We start from the raw sequence: 22,710 nt of genomic DNA, 5'->3' as shown, positions 1-22,710 counted from the left end.
ACGAAATGCCATGAGACTGGGTGCAAGACTAGGACAAATTAGCCTCGACGCAGAAAAAGGCCTTTGAGTTCCGTACTTGGTGTTGCACCAATTCGGTTTTCATGAAAAAGTCATAGGATGTCTTAAATCCCTATACAATTTACCAACAGCCAGGATTAAATTAAATGGGAATCTCTCAAAGACTGTAGCGTTGGAGAGGGGGTGCCGTCAAGGTTGTCCTTTAAGTCCCACCCTCTTCGCATTATTTATAGAACCACTTGCTCAATCAATAAGAGAAAATGTTGAAATAACTGGAATTTATATTAAAGAAATAGAGCACAAAATAGGTCTGTACGCGGATGACATTTTGTTGACCCTCTCTAACCCAGATTCAAGCCTCCCTAAACTTATGTCATGCCTGGTACAATTCGGGATATACTCAGGATATAAATTAAACATAAATAAGACCCAAACTCTTTCTTACCACTACTCACCACAGGGGAACGTACGGGAAATGTACAATTTTAAGTGGAATACCTCCAGTATTAAACACCTCGGTATTACTATACCAAAGAATTTGGACAATATTTACAATATGAACTACGGTAATATCACAAAGGAACTTCAAAAATATTTGGATAGATGGAGCCCTCTGACCCTTAACATGCACAATGGGATTGAGATCGTAAAGATGAACATTTTACCACGCATGCTGTTCCTCTTTCAGTCACTGTCTATAGAGATACCAACAAAACAGTTCAATGATTGGAATCGAATGATATCCAGATTTATATGGAAAGGTCAGAAACCCAGAGTGCGACTAAAACCACTGCAGTTATCGAAAGAAAAGGGAGGAATGTCCCTTCCATGCTTTGAAGACTACTATAAAGCAGCACAATTAAGGTATTTAGTTTGCTGGTGCAATTGTGACTATGATGCAAAATGGAAAGACCTTGAACTGAGCCAACTGAACATACCCCTTCAATGTATATTAGGTGATAAATCCTCAAAGATTGCACACTGATAAATTAAGCCGCTGGACATTGGTTCCCCTCAATATTTGGTTCAAAATGTTCAAAGAATTAAGACTTAAAAGAAAATCCATGTTATTGAGATGGGTGGCGTATGATAAAGATTGTAAACCAGCAGAGCTGGATTTTAGATTTAAACAATGAAGGCAATAAAGGCATTACATCATATTCCCTAATAGCTACCAGTACTGGCTTGAAAAGTTTCCAACAGCTAACAGAAACCTGCAATTTGGAGCCCCAGGATTTCTACAGGTACTTACAGCTCAGGCATCACTTTGATAGCAATATTAAAATGGGAAAAAGGGAACACCGAATTTGACCTGGTTGACATTTTTGTGGGCGCATACAAGTGCAACACCCAAAAGAAACTGGTTTCTAGAATAAACTCCTGTCTACAATCTGCCAAGAACCACTCAACCCTATATGTGAAAGCCAAATGGGAAGTAGAAGCTAATATTATTATTACAGAAGAGGAATGGTCTAACATATGTAAAATACAATCCTCCAGCTCTGGCCTTTGGAGAGAATTCTCATGGAAGAATATTATTCGATTTTTTCTAACTCCAAGAATAAAATACCATCAGAATGGCAGACCAGAATCTGGACACTGCTGGAGGCAGTGTAGTAATATTATGGCTGATCATTTCCACATGTTCTGGAACTGTCCAGTGATCAAACCCTATTGGCGATCTATAATAACGGAAATAAATTCAAATTCTTGGTTTTGAGATTCCAAACAGTTTTGATGGGATTTATTTAGCTAATATACCAGTGGAATTTAGTGTTCGGGACAAGTATCTTCTAAAAATATAAAAGCTAATTGTTTTAAGGTCAGGGTTAGAGTTAAGACTATTAGCTGATATTGGATCATGTATAACAACCCTATATAGAGTGATTGAAGATTTGAAGACAGGCTCACAGGAAGATGTTTAACAGATGTGTGTTTCCTGGCTGTAGGTAAGGAAGGAGCTGGAGATGGCTGGGATTGAGTTTTACCCACAAAAAGAGTTTGATGAGGACATGGAGGACAAGAGTGACAATGATAAGATCAGAGTAAGTGTTTCAGTTCTTTCTGTCACACTCACACACAATTATCCAAGAAGTTAACTTTCCCACTCAGTTGACCAACTCACTCTCATTCTCTCACACACTGCGCCATTTAACTGAAGGTCGGTGCACTGGGGCGTGATGTGTATTTGTTTTGACTCATACACTTCGTGCAGATCTCTTCCATACACTGAACCGTGTTGAAATGTCTCTGTCCATAGGAGGCGATGCCCTTTGCTGTAGTGGGCAGCGACAAAGAATATCCAGTGAATAACAAACGAGTTCTGGGGAGGAAGACAGCGTGGGGCATAGTAGAAGGTGGGTGATATGACCTTTCTTATTCGGCAACATTTACTATCGTAATATTTAGAAATTTTATTAATGGTGTCAGGAGAAGATATGACCTTTTAATGCTATCTGTGTTTTTTGTTGCAGTTGAAAACCCCAATCATTGTGAGTTTGCTCAACTGAGGGATTTCCTGATCAGGTAAATCAGTCTTTTATACGTATGTATTATTGAAATCCCAACGCAATGCAAGAAACTGGACTTAGGGAGAAATTAGAGACAATAGGAGATATAATGTTATGGTTCATAGTATCTTAGAGACATGGTTTTGACTAAGGCTCAAATAATTATTCGGTATATAAAATGTAAAAGAAGAGTTCAAAAATCTCCCAAAGCTTCAAAAAATTCCCAGTGCTTAAGGTAAAGTCTTCAAATATATCAACATCTAAGAGGGTGTGACTAGGACTTGTTTGGGTATATTGCTAAAATAAATGATTACAATTATTAATCGATTACCAAAAATAGTTGCTGACTTTGTTTCTGACGATCGACTTATCGATTGATCAACAAATAATTTCAGCTGTGAGACATAATGTTGCAAAATAAGCATTTTTCCTTGTATTCTGCATGATTATTCTTTGCTGCTAATGGTATACTTGTACATGTAATATTGGCAAATCCCTTTGGTTCAGATTGCTTCATGGGTCCAGTCATGCTTTTGCAGTGGGCATAAGGTTAAGTTCACTAGGCAAGGCAAGTTTATTTATATAGCACCTTTCAACACAAGACAATTCAAGGTGCTTTACAAAAATGAAAGAAATTCAGACAAAGGCATTTAAAAACAGTCATTAAAAATAAAAGATAATAAAAGAAACATTAAAAAGTACATGAACAAAAAGTACATGAATAAAAAGTTACAGTGCAGTTTAAGATATGAATAGTTCACACAGAAGTTCCACTTTACTGATGAACACAACGAAGAGTAACAGTTTACTGTTTTCCTGTACCTCTCTTCTCAGGTCTCACCTCCAGGATTTGAAGGAGGTCACTCACAACATTCACTATGAAACCTATCGTGCCAAGAGACTGAACGCGAACGGAGGTCTCCACCCCATTTCCTCCAATGACACCCAGGAAAGCAACCTGTAGTCAGTCAGAGTGAGACAGATGGGATGAACCTACATACAAATATTGTTATCATCGTCACTGCGGCATTGCTGCATGCTTGAAAAATTGGTGTCGTTCATTCATGTAATCTCTTCCGATTCCTAACTCCACCCATCGTCTTCTACACTTTCTCCCCAACATATCAAACACCTCTGAATTCATTACAAAGTCATTCCTATGAACATTTGGATGAAAGGGGGGGCAGTCCAAAAACAGATAACTTAGTGCCATTATAAAATTAACAATTATTGACTGCCAATGCCTTGTAATTTGTTATCATACGGGTTGTATAAGATTAGAAAGTGCCACATTATTTTATGAATGAGAGGCACATTTTTAAGTTTTAGTATTGTGAAGCGACCAATGTCTGATTTAGACAAATTAAATGATTTTCTCAAAATATTTAAACAATATCAAAAGTATAGAAAAGAGCAGTAGTTTACATGGATTCGTGAAGACTTGCCCTTTTTTTAACAGTTAATTGGACAACGTGCATCTAATTTGAATACCAATCTAAAAGTCTCTGAAACCACACACACCTTTGCTCATGTTTTTAGTTGTTTGTCTCTGTACATTGAATGCATTTTGCTCTTCCCCATTCCCACTGGCCATTCATTAAAATGATATTGGCCCAAAATAAAAATTAAAGAGTTATAAGTATACCTGATGTTTGGTAAACAGAAAACGTTTAAAATATTATGATTATTTGCTTTATGTGTTGCAAATATTTTTGTAAACATTGCAGAACTCTGTACTGTGACCAGTATTTGTGTCAATGCCATTTTAAAATCAAATTCATATTGTTCACCACTAGGGAGCATCACTCTTCTTTTTATTATTTTATTTTGTACACAGTCCAGTTATTTCCTGATGAAGTTTATAGAGTGTTAATCCTCCACTCTCAGTGAATCTCTCCAGATCAGGTTTATAAATAATTTAACATTTTCTACCGAATGGTCCGTGCTCAAAGTGTGGGCGCAATTATTCCAAATGAATTTATTTAACATGTTTACCAAGTTTTCTTCACAAATTCAACATTTATACTGTTCTGTCATGCATTGCCTGCAGTACAGTACAACAATGCCAAAACTACAACAAATTAAATATTTTGATATTTATCAAACTCTTTTTGTTTTAAGCTTTATTATCATTTTAAATGACCATACACTTTTGTGCGATTTTGATGTGTGACTTCTGCAACAAACTGATAATAGTTGTATGTGGTTTTAGTGCAGTGGAAGATTTCAAGCAGAAATTTGAAAGTGTTAATGTGTGCATGCTTGTGTCCATATTGCCTCACATATCACTGCAACTTTACATAAACTTATCAAATATTTCTGAGTGTGTGATGAGGTCTTAACTACTGGTAACTAAACGAATAACCCGCTATCCACATATCACTAATACCTTTAAACTTCACAATGTAATTTATTTAATAACCTCTTTTTTCAAAGTTGCTGTGAAACATTGATATTGATAAAAAAGTTCAGTGTTATATTGAGGTATTTATACATTAATGTCTTATTATTGTAATTTATTCTTTATTTAATAAAAGCACATTCCCATGTTTTTTTTAAAGCTTTTTTCATTCATTTCTCAACTATTAATACAGAATTTCTTTAGTACATGTATTTTATATTATTTTGTATACAGAAGTAGTAGTAGCTATAGAATACCTCCCTGAAGAGCCACAATATTGGAATACGGTTACATGAACCAGTAGCGGACAGATGGGTTTTAGTTAATCTAACTTCATTTTGAATTAATTGAACTAATTATACTGCAGTGATCTCACTGATCAACACTGCAGCCTGTGTAAACTCAGATTTCCTATTTTTAAGCTTGTTCTTCTCCAGGTGCACCTCGTTGAAACATTGCAGCACATCTTGGTAGAACTTGATGGAAAAGGAATCAGGAAACACATACAGCCGTAACACACCCAACCTTACAAAATAAATCAATAGAAAACACCATATTGACGAACCGGGCATGAGCACAGCCAGCAACAAATGTACTATTAAATTCATGACATTAACAGATGTAAGCCATCCATCTTCTGACTGCCGACAGTCTTGATAAATTCCATTCTGGTTTTGATGTAAAATTACAGGTGGGTGTCGTCACAGTTCGCTAACCTCTTGTGATGATCCACCAGCTACACTTTTGCTTTTCAGAAACCTATTGGTCCCATTAGGAAGATACGTCCATGTCTTATACAGTATATGGGTGTGCCTCAGGGTTCTATTTTGGGTCCGTTACATTTGTCTAAGAAACCTGCACATTTTTGGGCAGATTATTAGACACTTTATTAATTACCTTTCAAGGGGTCATTATCAGGCCTTGACCTTACACTCGCTGTTCGCACTCAGTTATCTGCTATGTGCTCATTAAATAGCCATAGTATATCAGATTCACAAGCATCTTTTCTGAATCAGCCATTTTTTTTTTATGAACTTTGGATTTACTGATTATGACCTCGAGACTTGTATAGACAAAATGTTGTTAAATTGTTATATATTTGTCTCAATAAACGTTTAAAAAAAACCAGCTTTTTCTAAATGATCCACTCATACATAAAAATTGAAATGTTGCACACTGTAGATTAAAGATGTAAACATTTTTAAATGGGAGATAATGGAAAATATTTTTTTGCAAAGGTTTTGTAAAACATTCATCAAATTCAAATCTACACAAAAAACATTCATCATGACAGGAAGACACCTATTGTTTATACTACTCCTGTTTTCTCATTAAGTACATTTTAGCAAGAACAACTATTAATATTGATAGGCGGGGTTAAACCTTACCTGGTTACTTACTAAACAGTAATTACACTTACTGGTCAGAAGGTGGCACAACTACACACCAGGAATTGGTAAGTAACACCTATCATTTTTTTGTCACCACTCCTTCAAGCTCCTTTTTATTCAGTTGTCTGCTTTGTTTACTCCATGGGTGTCCAAACTACGGCCCAGGGCCCAAATGCGGCCCGCAGGCCATTTTGAATTGGCCCTCAGCTAATTCAAAAAGTATAATGAAATATGGCCCATAAATGAAACTTTATCTTGTCTTGTACTTCATAAATATATATGCAAACATATATTACACAGTAGTATTCATGTGTTGAAAAGCCCGCTTTCAAATGAATTCCATTAATTCAAGTTTACAAAATGTTCTAACAAATCTAAGTTGATAAAAAAAAAGCCTAATAACTTATTTCCGTAACCAGCTCGAAATATACCCTTCATATTTTCTCTTATTATGAGCAATCCGAGGCTTCTGGTTTAAGGAATGAGCTGCAAACCAAATAAATTAAACCCTCTGGAGAGCTGTGATGTAGGATGTTTTTTCTTGAAGCATATTCAAGTACAAANAAAATTAAACATGAAGAGTTTGTAAACAGTTCATTTTGAAGTAGAACATTTACCTTAAAGCTGGACCTATTCGATGCGTCATATTTGAATCAACAATATTTATTATGTAGGGACCTACCTAGTATAAGGCATATTTATACTTTTATTTCCAAAAATACCAAACGAGATCACGCATTTTAGCCATCTCATTCGCTCAATGTTAACACTGTCGTTTGCTGGGCTGATTATGTGAGAACAAGCACCCACTCTACAGCCTGCATATGTAGTACAGCGTCTCCAGTGGTTTCCAACGCAATGTCCGTGGCTGTCTCCTCCTGGATTGGTGAGTTGTGCCCCAATAGCCGTAGCGCCATATCGTGTGAACGTTCATAGAAGTGTTCAAATCTGATTCAGTCTGTAAGATCCGTTGCACCCCTTTTTAAGAGTTGTGGGTATGGAGGAAAATAGAGAGGGTTGTGTTTTCTGACACTTGGTGAGTTCCCTGGAACACCGGGGACACATATTCATGTATAAAAGACGTACAAAAGTGCATTTTGCATGATAGGTCACCTTTAATACAAAATAAATCAAATTGGTAAAGAGAGACTTGTATCACATATAATGTTATGATAAATTAAACATAAATACTTCAACTTCTATGTTCCACAGGTCAGTGCAAACAAACCCTTTCAGTGCTTCTTGCTAAGTTCCTTATCCACTAAAACACTAGTGCGTTATGTCAGAAATTGAAAAAGCCAAATGTAAAGCTTGCTACAGGCAATATTCATAGGTGTGGAACGACTGTAGCTTTATCACATTTTTTTTATCACGTCATTTGTGCCTTAAAATGTTACTGTTGTGTTATTTATAGAACGCTTTCACAGTTTCTAATGATTTACCTGTTCTGTTTTGGTGAAATGCAAGGTGGAATCTGTGCTTCGCCATGGCTCGGTGATGCTCACCTGGTCGTCCTTTCTCCTGGACAAGTTCTTCGAAAATGTGGACTCTGCTTTGTTTGAGCTTAAACATCTCGTAAAGAATGTATGTTGCTGAAGAAACGCTCTTACCAAATGTTAGCTATCTTTGTTTGTCACATATGGATAGCATTACAATCGCCAGTCAGCAACCCTTTTCACACTTCTACCCTTCAGGTATTCGTGAAGCTGCTATTGCTTTAGAGGAATATTTCTATATGTTTCCTTTCCTGTTTTCCAGGTGCAGGATATCTGTAAGATACACATTGATGATGTCCTTAGAGACATCTCAGAGACTGTGATGATTGAGCTCCCTGAAGACCATGCATCTTCAGTGCAGCACTTGATGGACCTCAATGAGGTATTTATTCATCTTCAAAATTATTACATGAATATTGATTTTCCTTATTTTTTGCTGAATGTTGTTATAATAATGTTGAGTTCAACATGTATTTCTGCTGCCCTATGTGGCCTTAACAAAGGTTTAGTTTTTTTTGTAATCTGCAATACATAGAGGCGAAGTCCCACCCATCTACCTCCGACTCATGGGAACTTATTTTGGAAAAATTATGTATTGAAGTCAATGGGGAGAGAAAACATATCTTTCGATCCTGTTTGAATTGTGCCTTGAATTACTCATATGATGTTTGTGAATCTTAAAAAATAATTTACATGTCAAAAAAGTCACAGTTTGTCGTAAAACTGTTGAAATATAAGACTATGAAAAATACGCAACTAGAAAGACTACAAATCCCAGAGTCCCGGTCCCGCATGCTGGCTCTTACGGAACCGACTAACTCCCCTTTTGTGTATGTACAGCTCTTAACATGACGAGACAGTGATTTTCACCTCTTTTAATACTTTTCCCCTCATTCTGAAAGAAAGAAGTTAAATGTGCCAATGTGGCGGCCTTCTTGGTGTGTGGTGCGAGACGGGAGATGTAGTTCATTGAGCGGTTTCACTCAAAAAAAGTCTTACTTTCGTGGCACAATTCAAACGGGATCGAAAGGTAATCTTTCTCTCGCCATTGACTTCAATACATACTTTTTCCGAAATAAGGTCCCATGGAGGTCGCCCGGAAAGGGGGGGACTTCGCCTCTATTTGAATTATGTCTGGTTCATTTATTGACTCATTATATATCTGTTTTTAGAATCATTCTAAGGAGTGGACAAACATATTGGACTTCAAATATAATCGTGTTAAACGAGCAGTGAAGGAGCTTGGTAATGTCTTCAGGGGCATTTATGAATTAAAAAGCACAAAGAAGACTGTGGAGGAACCTGCTTCAGGTCAATTGCCTATCTCAGGTATTGAATACAGGTGGAATTAATATAAAACAATTGAAGAAAAAGTCATACAGCACCTGAAATTACAATATCTTACATGTATGCATGTTTATCTCCTTTATCTAACCTTTTCATTGTAGGACGACGGACTGTGTCATTCTCAGGAGAGACTCAGAAAACCCCTAGTGAGGATGTGGGAAGGAATTCAGAAGGTCCTGACAGAGATAGAGCAATCAAATTTGAGAAGGTTTGTTTGCTTACAAACTATAAAACATTGCTCATATAAAAACCATAAGCATAAATATGTCAATGCTTAAATAAAACATCTTAATTCCAGGAGTTTAAGAAGCTTTATGAATACTTTACTGAGAGGGTATTCGATGCACTGGTGAAAACAACCAAGCTATCTCTGGAGGCCCTGAGAAGGAGAGTGTGTGGCACTAAGTAAGTGTGTCTGATTTATTCAGCATGTAAAAATAAAAAAGGCCAAAATCTAATAGAAATGACATGATGTTTTCCAGATCGAAATCAAGAAAGTCTAAGATGGTTTCGCTAATAAATAGTGAAGTCCAGCTGATTATTCCAAACGTGGTGAGTTTATACTTCTCATTGGCAACTGATTCCACCTCACACAAGTACTGCTACTTGTTTAAAGGGGATGGATAACTTAGATCTCCTTGCCAATTGTGTTAAACAGAAAATATGTGTTCTCTGTCTGATGTTGTCATCAGGTAATGATTCCCGCTGTAGAGGAGATCCAACATGCAATCAATCGGTTAATCGACTTGGTCTTGGAAATAAGCAAGGGCGTTTCCTGGCAGCGGGAATACAGTCATGATGGCACCAAGAACAAAGGTACGTTGTTGTCAGCATGCACATGTATGTATCCTTACATATAATGAATGTGGATCTGAGGCAACCAACTATTCGTCTTATTAAATTGAAACAGACGAAATGCATTAAATTAAAGTTTAGTAAGTCATATATTTGCAGGCTTTTTTTTCAAATATAGAGAGGTGAAGTCCCTCCCTTTCCGGGGGACCACAATTGGACCTATTTCGGAAAAATTATGTATTGAAGTCAATAGGGAGAGAAAACGTATCTTTCGATCCCGTTTGAATTGTGCCATGAATTACACATGATGTTTGTCAATTTAAAAGATAATTTTGCAAGTAAAAAAAACCCAATGTGTCGTAAAACTGTGAAGTAACACTTTTTCTATGTGAAACCGCTCAATGAACTACATCTCCCGCCTCGCACCACACACCAAGACGGCTGTCACGTTGGCACATTTCACTTCTTTCTTTCAGAATGAGGCGAAAAGTATTAAACGAGGAGAAATTCACTACAAGTCTGGGCATGTTGAGAGCTGTACATACACAAAAGGGGAGTTAGTCGGTTCCGTAAGAGCCAGCATGCGGGACCGGGATTCTGGTTCTAGTTGCGTATTTTCTGCGTCTTGCGTCTTATATTTCAACAGTTTTACGACAAACTGTGATTTTTTTTTTTTTTACATGGAAATAATTTTTTAAGATTGACAAACATCATATGTGTAATTCGTGGCACAATTCAAACGGGATCGAGAGATACTCTTTCTCTCCCCATTGACTGCAATACATAATTTTTCCGAAATAAGGTCCCATGGGTCGGAAGAAGATGGGCGGGACTTTGCCTCTCTATAGTCAAAATACATTTAATCTTTTTTTTGTGATGTTCATACAGGCGGAGAAAAAGAACATTTCTATCACAGAGTTGTTGAACACAAGGACATAAAAAAGGTTGTGGTCATTCTGAAATCAGCAGTCAGCACCCAAAGGAAAGAAGCAGCCGGTGTTCTGAAGCAATTCAGCCCGTTCGGAGTGCTTTGGGAGGTTGACAGGAACCTCAAAGTCAAGGTTTGTTTTCAGAGAACATAACATAAGACCTTTTGGCAGAAAATATGTTTTCCAATAATGCTGATGATGATGATGACCAACGACATCATGTTTATCTTAACTTTTAAAGGAATTCATGGACAGCAATCCATCCTTGATCCAGATCAAATCTGAAATCCAGCACTACGACTCAATTGAAAAAGATATTGATGATATCAAACCCATCATTGTTTTGGGGTCGACTGAATTGTCAACAGGTACGGTAGCAATAATAATGTACAGCATCAGGGTTTCACTTCATACTTGAGAGAAAGCATTACAGTACACAGCCAGAGGATGGTCTGAAGTGTTAGTTTTTTACTTTTACAGTTAGAAGCAGCTATGTGTTGAGCATGATTGTCTGTATATGTAATGACCTTTTGGGAACACCACATTTTCAACATTTAAATGTTTTAATAACATATTTCTGTCTGAAATTAAGCCGTGTACATACTTACCAACATTGCTGTCTCAGCCAACAATTTTTTTACAATAAAAAAAACCCCCTCTATCATAGGGAATTTGATTAAAAAAATTGATTTGATAGCAACATTTTGGTTTTGCTGTGATTTGTAGGTCGGGCTTGGTTTGTGAACTGTGTTTATGTTAGAGCGAAGGGGTTGCATTTTCTGCACTGTAAATGATATCTCTTGAATGCAGCTCCATTAAGGAAGTCCTTGACAGTTGAGACCAAAGCCTGGAAGAAGCTTTTGTGCAAATACCTGAAGGAGAAGTACAAGAAGAAAATGATCGACACCAGCATCCATACTAACAAATACATTGTACAACTATCCCACCCTGTGACTAATCTCGAAGATGTGCGCAAATCCATGGGGGCCCTGTCTAAGCTCCGGGATGCTGAAATACAAACTGATATGACATTGATTTCCATTGAGGTATGACATTTGTTGCTTATCACATTTTAAATCTGTGTGCTCTGAAAAACGGTTGATCACGCCACGGTGGTTCAGAAATGTTGTTTTTTCCTTGATAAGTAAGAACTGCATTTTCAATTATGTGCATGTCAAATAACCATTTTATGATTATGTTATATGTTACAGGAAGCTTTTGAAATTTTGACTAAATATGAAGCAGAGGTGACCAAAAGGGAAGCAGAGGGAGTGTTCAATCTGAGGCATTTCTTCACAAAGCTTCAGTCTAAAGCTGTTAGTATTATAATTGTATTCATATATATATATATATATTTTTTTGGTTTTATAATGTGTTCTTCTGAAACGTTTTGGTTCTTGTCTTTCCCAGAGATTAGTGCAAGAAGAACTTGTTCGTAAGCAGCCCATTTTCAAACAAGACCTTCTGGAGGGTGTAACTACTTTCCAAAATGATGTTGGCACTTTTTTGAATCAGTATGATACAGTAAGTCATCTGTGAATTTGTAGGAAAGATTTTTATCATTCAAAGTCAATTCATTAATCAATTAACTGATTCAAATGGTCTTGCTTTTAGGAAGGCCCCATGGCTGATGGAATTGCTCCCCAAGAAGCCAGCTCCAGGCTTCGGATCTGTCAGGTAACACAAGAAGAGAGGCCATATATTACATATACAATTTGTAGAACACTTCATTTTTTATTGTTTTAACCTGTTACTCCAAATAATTGAATTGTGACCTCACTATTTTTAGCCCATTTATTGAATTAAACAAAGTAAGATAAAGGAAAATACCATCAAATGAAAACCTTGTTGTTTGTTTCTCCTCAGACTCAATTTGAAGAACTGTGGAGGGATTTCACCACGTATAACTCTGGGGAGCAACTCCTCGGCTTGCCAGTCACACAGTATGACTGCCTACAGAAGAAAAAGTTTGTACAACTCTACAAAAGCTACTTTACCTGGAGTTCTTGGTTAAGTTGTTCATCTTGATAATATTTGAAAATGTGTTCAGACTAATTCAATCAATGATTTCCTTTTTATAACTTTAGGAAAGAGCTTGACCTCTTGCACAAACTCTATGGCCTCTATGATGCAGTGATGGGTAAAATCAGCGGGTACTATGGCATTCTGTGGACAGAAGTGGATATTGAGAAGATAAATGGAGAACTTTTAGAATTTCAGAACAGGTAATCCAAGTATTATTGTTGTTTCCCCCCACCTCACTGTTACAGCCAATATGCACTATGCTTTTTATTTGTTGGGAAACGACATTGCTTAGAGCAGTGCTTCTCAAAATGTGGTCCGTGAGCGCCCCCTAGTGGTCCGGGAGTATATCTCTCAGTAGCCAACGATCTGTGAGTCTGTTGGACATAAACTCCTTAATAAATGTAGTCTACATTTCATAAGAGGTGTAAAACCTGTGAGCATTTTAAATCGCATTTGAACAAAAGGCTTATATAATCTCTAGTTGTATTTGTATTGTTGATTTACTGTGTGAACGAGGCGATACAGAGAAGTCACGTTAAGCTGTTATTATTAGGCTGTACTTTGTTATATACTGTTGGAGTGGTAAGCAGGCCTATTGTATTTGGGGAGTTAGGTGGTCTGCGAGTGTTTTTTTATTGGTTAAGTGGTCCTTGGTATGAAAAAGTTTGAGAAACACTGGCTTATAGGTAAGTATGTGCCAATATAAAAACATTATTGTACTTAATACAGTATCATCTCTATAACTTCTGTAGAAAGTTACAATTATTGAAGTATATGTAGATACAACTTAAACTGTTTGTTATTCTTTCAAACTTTTATATCAATGTTGTTCCCTATGTCTAGGTGCCGAAAGCTACCCAAAGCACTGAAGGACTGGCCAGCTTTCATGGACCTGAAAAAGACAATTGATGATTTCAGTGAGTCATGTCCTCTGCTTGAGATGATGGCAAGCAAGTCTATGATGAGGAGACACTGGGACCGGATCACAGGCCTGACTGGGCACCATTTTGAGGTGGAGTCCGTCACCTTTACGCTGCGCAACATCATGGAAGCGCCTCTTCTGAAGTACAAGGACGATATTGAGGTTTGCTGGCTTCTTGGATACGTGGGTTGCAACCTGCCCTAATTTCTAGTTACAGTATTTGATCTAATGTTGTTCTCCTAAGCTTGATTCTTTCTTTGCATCTGTAGGACATCTGTATATCGTCTATAAAGGAGAAGGATATTGACGCCAAGTTGATACAGGTGAAAGAAGTGTGGTCCGGCCAGCTCCTGAGCCTGATCAACTTTAAGGATAGAGGTGAACTGATGCTGAAAGCGGCGGACACAACAGAGATCCTTACCTTCCTGGAGGACAGTCTAATGGTGCTGGGGTCACTGCTGAGCAACAGGTACAGCTGAGCAACAGGTGCTGCAGAGCAACGATTGAAGCCACACAGTGCATCGTGCGGTCTTAAGTAACTTGTGTCCTTGTCTTCCTTTTATAGGTACAGTGCCTTCTATAAAGCAGAGATCCAGGAATGGGTGTCAAACCTTTCAACATCATCCGATGTTATTGAGCAGTGGGTAATTGTGCAAAATCTGTGGATCTATCTGGAAGCTGTGTTTGTTGGGGGTGACATTGCCAAAGACCTGCCACAGGTAATACGAATTGACTTTATCTTAAAGGTGGGGTAGGTAATTCACTTCAGGAACACTTTTTGTTATATTCCATGGAATGCTTTTAACATCCCGATAGCAATGAATATATTAAATGCTTTGACAATAAATACATAAAAAAATGTCATCTGTGGAAACCCTAGCGCTGTAAAAAGCACGACCAATCATCTGAGCCGGCCCGGCTAAAATAACTGGATGGCCTACCTGCCTGTCAGCCTTCCATCTGTGCACAAACTTATCTCGTGCCCTCATTGTTCATGTGCGCGTTCGTATGAGTTGGAAGAGGGGCTCTTTGAGGAAGTCTGAAGGAAGGGGCAGATCTTTTCCGGTTGTGTACTTTCAAATTCTAGCGCACTCGAGCTGGTTTCTCCATTCTTACCTACCCTACCTTTTAATGTTTGCAAATAATAATTATCAGCTTTTAAATAAACCAAATGATATATATATATTTTTTCCAATGTAGGAAGCAAAGCGTTTTCAGAACATTGACAAGTCCTGGGTTACAGTAATGCAGCGAGCCCACAAAGTCCCAAATGTGGTGGAGTGCTGCGTGGGTGATCCAATTCTGGCACAGCTCCTCCCAGATCTGCAGAAACAGCTGGAGTTTTGTCAAAAATCTCTGGCAGGGTAAAGCTTTACATATTTGGTTTTATACAAACATAGTGGGGATGAAACCAATTTTTAAATATTGTTGTATTATTGTTTTCCATTCCAACACTGTCATCAGGCTCGTTCTTTTTCCTTCTTTTCATTGGTTAATACTCACATATGCAAACCCTTTGCTGCAGTTGGTGGTGGCGACGTGTTCACTGGAGATCATGTGATCTGACTCAACAGGTACCTTGAGAAAAAGAGGCTCCTCTTCCCACGGTTCTTCTTCGTGTCTGATCCATCCCTTTTGGAAATCCTCGGACAAGCCAGTGACTCCCACACAATTCAGCCACATCTTCTCGGAGTGTTTGACAATGTTAACGAAGCGGAGTTTCATGCAACTGAGTATGACAAGATTATGGGTGTTATCTCACAAGAGGGAGAGAAGCTTCCGGTACGTAACGCTGATTGCAGACTCATGTACTAACATGTGGAGCTTCATTTGTTACTCCTAATGTTAAGCACTTCTTTGCAGTTGGTGTGAATCAATTGATTTTAATTACTTTATAAATTGTTGGGAATCTTTAAAACTGTATGATTAGTGTAGTGTGTATTAGGGCTGCTCAATTAATCGTATTTTAATCGCAATTACGATTTTAACTTGCAACGATTATGAAAACAACAATCTAAATAAAACGATTATTATTATTTATTTTTTTATTGGTTTTTCAGTTGAATTATACTTAAAGTTCAGGGTAATCAGCTGTTCAAAACATACTGTTCACATTTTGTTTTTCAATAAATTGATGTTTTCAAGGTAATTGGATAATTGTTTTTAATCATTGTGATATCAATTATTGACCCAAATAATCGAGATTAAGATTTTTGCCATAATCGAGCAGCCCTAGTGTGTATGTGTTTTGTATGTAAAATGTATTAATTGATACATATATTATAATTGATACAATAACTTTAAAGTGCTGTGTAGGAGAGAAAAAGAGGGGAAAACACCTTAAAATTGTACTTGAGTAAATGCACTTTGCTGATTTCCTCTCTTAAGAAGTATAGTATCTTGTATAGTAAATGTCTATTTGTGTTTTCAGCTTGACCACCCTGTCATGGGACAGGGACCCGTGGAGCTCTGGCTCGGCCAGCTGTTGTTTCAACAGCAGGCTTCATTGCACTCTGTAATCAAATCTGCAGATCTAGAGGTCAACGATGAAGACTTTGAACTTGTGCCTTTCCTCGACAAGTTCCAGTCCCAGGTCTGAGTACAGTAGTGAATATGTGCTCTACATTACCTGTACCTTGTTTACCTTAGGTATCAGCTCAATACTAGGCGTGTACAGGGTCTTTTTAGATCGATTTTTCTCTATTGTTTAAGTTGGATACGAACAACCAATACTTGAAGATGTTTCCACAAAAAGAATGACTAATTAATATCCTGATTGAACTACTACGTGGTGATCTCTTTATATGCTTTTTCTAGGTGGGCTTGCTGGGGATCCAGATGCTATGGACAAGAGATTCAGAAGAGGCACTGCAATCTGCTGAATATGACAGGGAGATCATGCCTTTTACCAAAAAGAAATTTCTAAATCTACTCAGCGCACTAATTAAACAAACAACTTGTGATCTTACCAAATTTGACAGAATCAAATATGAGACGCTCGTCACAATCCATGTGCACCAGAGTGACATATTTAATGACCTAGTAGGTTCTACGAATCTTTATATCTTTATCTCGACTGTTTTTTGTAATGTATCCAAGATGTTGATATTGATATCCTGATTTGTCCTCAGGTAAAAAAGCGTATTAAATCTATCAGTGACTTTGAATGGCTGAAGCAGAGCAGATTTTTCTTCAAGGAGGATGTGGATAAGGTCCTTGTGTCCATTACTAATGTGGACTTCATGTATCAGAATGAGTTCCTAGGCTGTACCGACCGCCTGGTCATCACCCCCCTGACTGACAGGAAAGATAATTATATATTGATTATATTGCCTTTTTCTACACTGTTTATTTTCGAAGTTGAATCATGACATTTCTTTTGATCAACAGGTGTTATATCACACTGTCCCAGGCTCTTGGCATGAGCATGGGAGGAGCTCCAGCAGGTCCAGCTGGCACAGGAAAAACTGAAACCACTAAAGACATGGGTCGCTGCCTCGGCAAGTATGTTGTGGTTTTTAACTGCTCGGACCAGATGGACTTTAGAGGACTTGGCAAGATATACAAAGGTATCCCGGGCAATAAAATGATTCATCCAGCAAAGTGTGTAACAATCCAATTGTCTGATCATCTATTCTTTTTCAGGCCTTGCACAGTCAGGGTCCTGGGGCTGCTTTGATGAGTTCAACAGAATCGACCTGCCAGTGCTTTCTGTTGCTGCTCAGCAGATCTACATTGTCCTGATGGCACGCAAGAAAGTCAAAACCTCTTTCATCTTTACTGATGGAGACTTAGTGCATCTGAATCCAGAGTTTGGCCTGTTTATCACAATGGTAAGATACAAAAATGCACAGGAATCTCTGAAAAATACTAAAAATACACTAAATATGTTGTGTCTCCATTCGATATGTAGAACCCAGGGTATGCAGGTCGTCAGGAACTTCCTGAAAACCTAAAAGTGCAATTCAGGACAGTATCAATGATGGTACCAGACCGGCAAGTAAGTCATAGCTACATGGGCTGGAAAACAACTGTTTTTGTAGTGCTCTAATCATTACACGTGGTAAATGTTCTGCTATTGTTTTGGGCAGATCATCATGAGAGTCAAACTAGCCAGTTGTGGATTTAATGACAATGTCATATTGGCCCAGAAGTTCTTTGTCCTTTATAAACTCTGTGAAGAACAACTTACAAAACAGGTGAGGATGTTGTGGCCAATGCTCGGTTCCTATTTTGGTATGAGGCTTGACCTTCTGACAAACGTCCTCTGCTATTTGTCAGGTCCACTATGACTTTGGCCTGAGGAACATCCTGTCTGTGTTAAGAACACTTGGAGCCAATAAAAGAGCACGACCTGAAGACACAGAGTCCAGCACTGTCATGAGAGTTCTACGTGACATGAATCTTTCTAAATTGGTATTACACAATCTCGTTTTTTTTACCACCTTGGATAAGATAACATACTTAGGAGGTATAGTACTGTGTTAGTGGATACTGTTTAAGACAATCTTTCTGTATATTTCAGGTGGATGAGGATGAGCCTCTCTTCCTCAGTTTGATCAATGATCTATTCCCTGGTATCCAGCTGGATGGGAGCACATATGTTGAACTTCAAGTTGCTGTGGCCCATCAAGTTGAGCTTGCTGGTCTAGTCAACCACCCACCATGGAACCTGAAGCTTGTTCAGGTACCTCAGAAACTCTTTACCTGTATGTCAAGCTCCTGTTGTGTTGTGCTTGGATCAAACATGACTCAAATGTTTCCTTTACTAACAGCTTTATGAGTCTTCTCGAGTGCGTCATGGCCTGATGACTCTGGGTCCAAGTGGAGCTGGAAAGACTGCGGCCATCAACACACTCATGAAAGCTATGTCTGAATGTGGAGCCCCTCACAGAGAGATGCGCATGAATCCCAAAGCAATCTCTGCCCCACAAATGTTTGGTCGTCTTGACGTAGCCACCAATGATTGGACTGATGGAATCTTTTCCACTCTGTGGAGGAGGACGCTTAAAGCCAAGAAAGGTTAATGACTTAATAACTAACAAAACGACAACAAAGATTCAGTTTTTTAATGTGGAAGATATGGTTTGATATTAAACATTACGTTGTTATGGCTTTGAAATGTTCACACTTTAGGGGAGTTCATATGGATTTTGCTGGATGGCCCTGTGGACGCCATATGGATTGAGAACCTCAACTCTGTGCTGGATGATAACAAGACTCTGACCCTGGCTAATGGTGACCGCATCGTCATGTCTCCATGCTGCAAGCTGGTGTTTGAGGTGCACAACATGGATAATGCCTCCCCTGCTACTGTGTCCCGGGTGGGTATGGTCTTCATGAGCTCCTCAGCTCTCAGCTGGCAACCCATACTCCAGGTACAGTTTATTTGTTAAATGATCAAAGAATAGTGTTTGCAAAGAATAATTCTTCTTTTAAAATCGAGTGTTTAGGTTGAGCATGTTCTTTATGTTCTAGGGATGGGCTCACAAGCGCAATGCAAGAGAGGCAGAAAGCATTTTGACTCTGTATGACAAGATATTTGAGGACGCTTACTTATTTATGAAACAGAATCTTAAACCGAAAATGGAGCTGTTAGAGTGCAACTACATCGTGCAGGTATGTACACACAAACATGTTGAAGACAAACAGGAATTAGGAAGTATGTTTCTAAACCTGTGTCATGAAACACTGAATGATGTGAATATGATCTACCCTACAGTCTGTGAATCTGCTGGAGGGCCTTATCCCAACCAAGGAGACAGGGGGCTTGGCCGGTGACTACCACCTTGAACGTCTTTTTGTCTTCTGCCTGATGTGGAGCCTGGGAGCCCTTTTGGAGTTACAGGATAGAGAAAAACTGGAGAACTTCATCCAAGCTCATGACAGTCACATTGATGTGCCTCAAACCCAGCAGGGGGAGACTATGTTTGAGTACATGGTCAACACAAACGGTACAGCATTAAAAACCACCACTTTGCTGCCTTTAACAGTTTTTTAAAAGTGTTTAAAGGACTGTTACTGTATACATCTATGATTTGTGTTTCAGGTGAATGGTGCCATTGGAATAACCTTGTTGGAGAGTATATCTATCCAACAGATTGTGTTCCTGACTACGCTTCCATTCTTGTGCCAAATGTGGATAACACAAGAACCTCCTTCCTCCTGGAGACTATTGCCAAACAACACAAGGTGATCTTGTCACCTATAAAATAATACGTGTATTTACATAAAAAAATATAAATACTGTTTATTTTTTAACATGTACATATTCTTTGCATAGGCTGTACTGCTTATTGGTGAACAAGGGACAGCGAAGACAGTCATGATAAAAAGCTACACTAAAAAATTTGATCCAGAGACAGACCTGTCCAAGTCCGTAAACTTTTCATCTGCAACAGAACCTATCATGTTTCAGGTATGTTATTTATCATGCTCTTTATGCATGGCTTTGTACAGTTAGGAATCAGTTGCAACAGTTAGGAATCAGATTGCAACAGTTGGGAATCAGATTGCAAAATATTTGTTTTTCTGCTAAAGCGCACAGTGGAAAGCTACATTGAGAAAAGGATCGGCAGCACCTATGGTCCCCCAGGGGGGCGCAGGATGACTGTCTTCGTTGATGACATCAACATGCCTATCGTCAATGAATGGGGAGATCAGGTGTTTATATAGCAAGTTTTTTTAATTTGATTTGTTGATTATTTTATGTTCAGTCTGAGTATCTTCTGTGTCTGACTGCCGTTCCAGATCACAAATGAGATAGTACGCCAGATGATGGAAATGAAGGGCATGTACAACCTAGACAAACCGGGAGACTTCACCACTATTGTGGATGTAATGATTCAGGCTGCCATGATTCATCCTGGTGGTGGGAGAAACGACATCCCACAAAGACTGAAGAGACAGTTTACAGTCTTCAACTGTACTCTGCCATCCAACACCTCCATTGATAAGATCTTTGGTAGCTTTCTCTAACATTATGCATTTTTCTTATTCTTTTTGTGTTTATGATGCGCATAGTTTTTACATACTCTTTCTGTGCAGGTGTAATCGGCAGTGGATATTTCCATGAATGCAGGAATTTCAATCCTGAGATTATAGATATGGTAAAGAGTCTGGTGTCTGCTGGGAGGATTTTATGGCAGTGGACGAAGGTGCTTACTGAAAAGATGATGTGAAGTAGATTATATTGATAGATTGATTAATGGTATACATTTCTTAATGAAGAATGACATGATTTGTTGTTTTCTTATTGAAGACAAAAATGCTTCCTACACCATCCAAGTTCCACTACGTCTTCAATTTGAGAGACTTGTCCAGGATCTGGCAAGGGATGTTAAACATAAAGGCTGAGGATTGCAATGATATCCCCACTCTCTTGGCTCTTTTCAAGTGTGAATGTACGAGGGTGATTGCTGACAGGTACCGTGCTAACAGACAGTAAAGCCCCTTTTGCATACTCCAAAATGGCAGAATGGCAAACTGAGACATTATTTTGTTATAGGTTTATTTGCTCAGAGGACCGACAGTGGTTTGAGAAGGGTGTGTCGCGTGTGATTGAAGAGCATGTTGACCCCAGTCTGGTCCCAGGACTTCACTCTGAGCCATACTTTGTGGATTTCCTGCAAGAGGCTCCTGAGCCCACTGGAGAAGAAGAGGAAGATGCCTGTTTCGATGCCCCCAAAATTTATGAACTGGTAAAATGTATTATTTACAACATTGTATGATATCTGTGCAATCAATGTTGAAGCCTGTCACCAAAATATGTGCAAACAAAAATTCCCTCAGGTGCCAAGTTTTGAGTTTTTATCAGAAAAGCTGATGCTGTACCAGACCCTGCACAACGAGTTCGTCAGGGGCTCCAGCCTGGATTTGGTTTTCTTCACAGATGCCATGACTCACCTTGTCAAGGTCAGGGTACAAGCCAATCAAACCATTACTTATCCTGTACAACGGGTGAGAGAATCATTCTAACTATTTTGAGATTCCTTCCTATAGATCTCACGAATCATTCGAACTGACAATGGTAATGCCTTGCTTGTGGGAGTGGGAGGATCAGGGAAACAGAGCCTGACTCGCCTGGCCTCATACATAGCAGGATACAGCATCTTCCAGATCACATTGACTAAGTAAAATCATATATCCAATATAAATCCTTATGATAGTTCATTCACGTTGGCCTGTTTAATTCTACTTGGGATCAATGATAGTTTGTTTGTTAGACACTGCTTACTTTGTTTCTTCCTCAGAACATACAACATGAGTAATTTCATGGATGACCTCAAACTGTTATATAAAACCGCTGGGGCTGATGGAAAAGGCATCACCTTCATCTTCACGGACAATGAGATAAAAGATGAAGCCTTCCTTGAGTACCTCAACAATGTCCTTTCTTCTGGAGAGGTGAGTACTTCAATGTGTTTAAAGCCCCAAACAAGCTGAATTTGAATTTGGACATTTAAGAACTCTATTTATTATTATTAAAACTTGTAATCATTACTGTCAGGGAATAATTTCCATAGATGTTTACCTTTTGCCCTCTGACGCAGATGCCCCAGCCTTGGGCAGCATGCTATCTCCCTTAAGGAGGTGCTGCCCTAGCATTTTGTTTTTGTTACCAGTTTGTGACCGGGCAACTCTCGGTCAGAGATATTTCAATCAGGAGAGACGGTTTTGATGTAAGAATACATATTTATTGCCAGGAATACACAAATGAATGTAATTAAGTTTTGGCGATTTGGCCCCGTTATGCAGGAGTATCATTCGGGAGGGGAGAACCGATCCGATGAAACCCCCCGGGGTCTAGAGACAGGTGGTGGTGAATGGATAGTTGGGGTCGGTCTGAAGAGCTTAGCTTGACCCTGGATTCAGAT

General features: G+C 38.6%; 2 protein-coding genes across 3 annotated transcripts in view; one reads left to right on the top strand and one right to left on the bottom strand.

Annotated features, from left to right (window-relative positions):
• septin3 (septin 3) overlaps positions 1–5,079 on the top strand; it is a 28,418-nt gene extending 23,339 nt beyond the window's left edge. The window contains exons 7-10 of one of the 2 annotated variants that reach the window (XM_010796077.1): positions 1,968–2,063; positions 2,279–2,375; positions 2,493–2,544; positions 3,363–5,079. In XM_010796077.1, coding sequence (XP_010794379.1) covers positions 1,968–2,063; positions 2,279–2,375; positions 2,493–2,544; positions 3,363–3,492 — 375 coding nt within the window. In that variant the 3' untranslated portion in view covers positions 3,493–5,079. The remainder of the gene's footprint in view (positions 1–1,967; positions 2,064–2,278; positions 2,376–2,492; positions 2,545–3,362) is intronic. The other variant, XM_010796076.1, reaches the window with a different exon arrangement.
• Positions 1–22,710, bottom strand: part of stxbp1a (syntaxin binding protein 1a) — a 682,465-nt gene that overhangs the window by 144,727 nt on the left and 515,028 nt on the right. The window lies entirely within an intron of this gene.

The sequence above is a fragment of the Notothenia coriiceps genome, unplaced genomic scaffold (assembly GCF_000735185.1).
Source record: "Notothenia coriiceps isolate Sejong01 unplaced genomic scaffold, NC01 NC01_scaffold00037250, whole genome shotgun sequence".
Taxonomy (NCBI): domain Eukaryota; kingdom Metazoa; phylum Chordata; class Actinopteri; order Perciformes; family Nototheniidae; genus Notothenia; species Notothenia coriiceps.
Note: the sequence above shows the minus strand (reverse complement) of the source record. Positions and strands in the feature narration are given on the sequence as shown.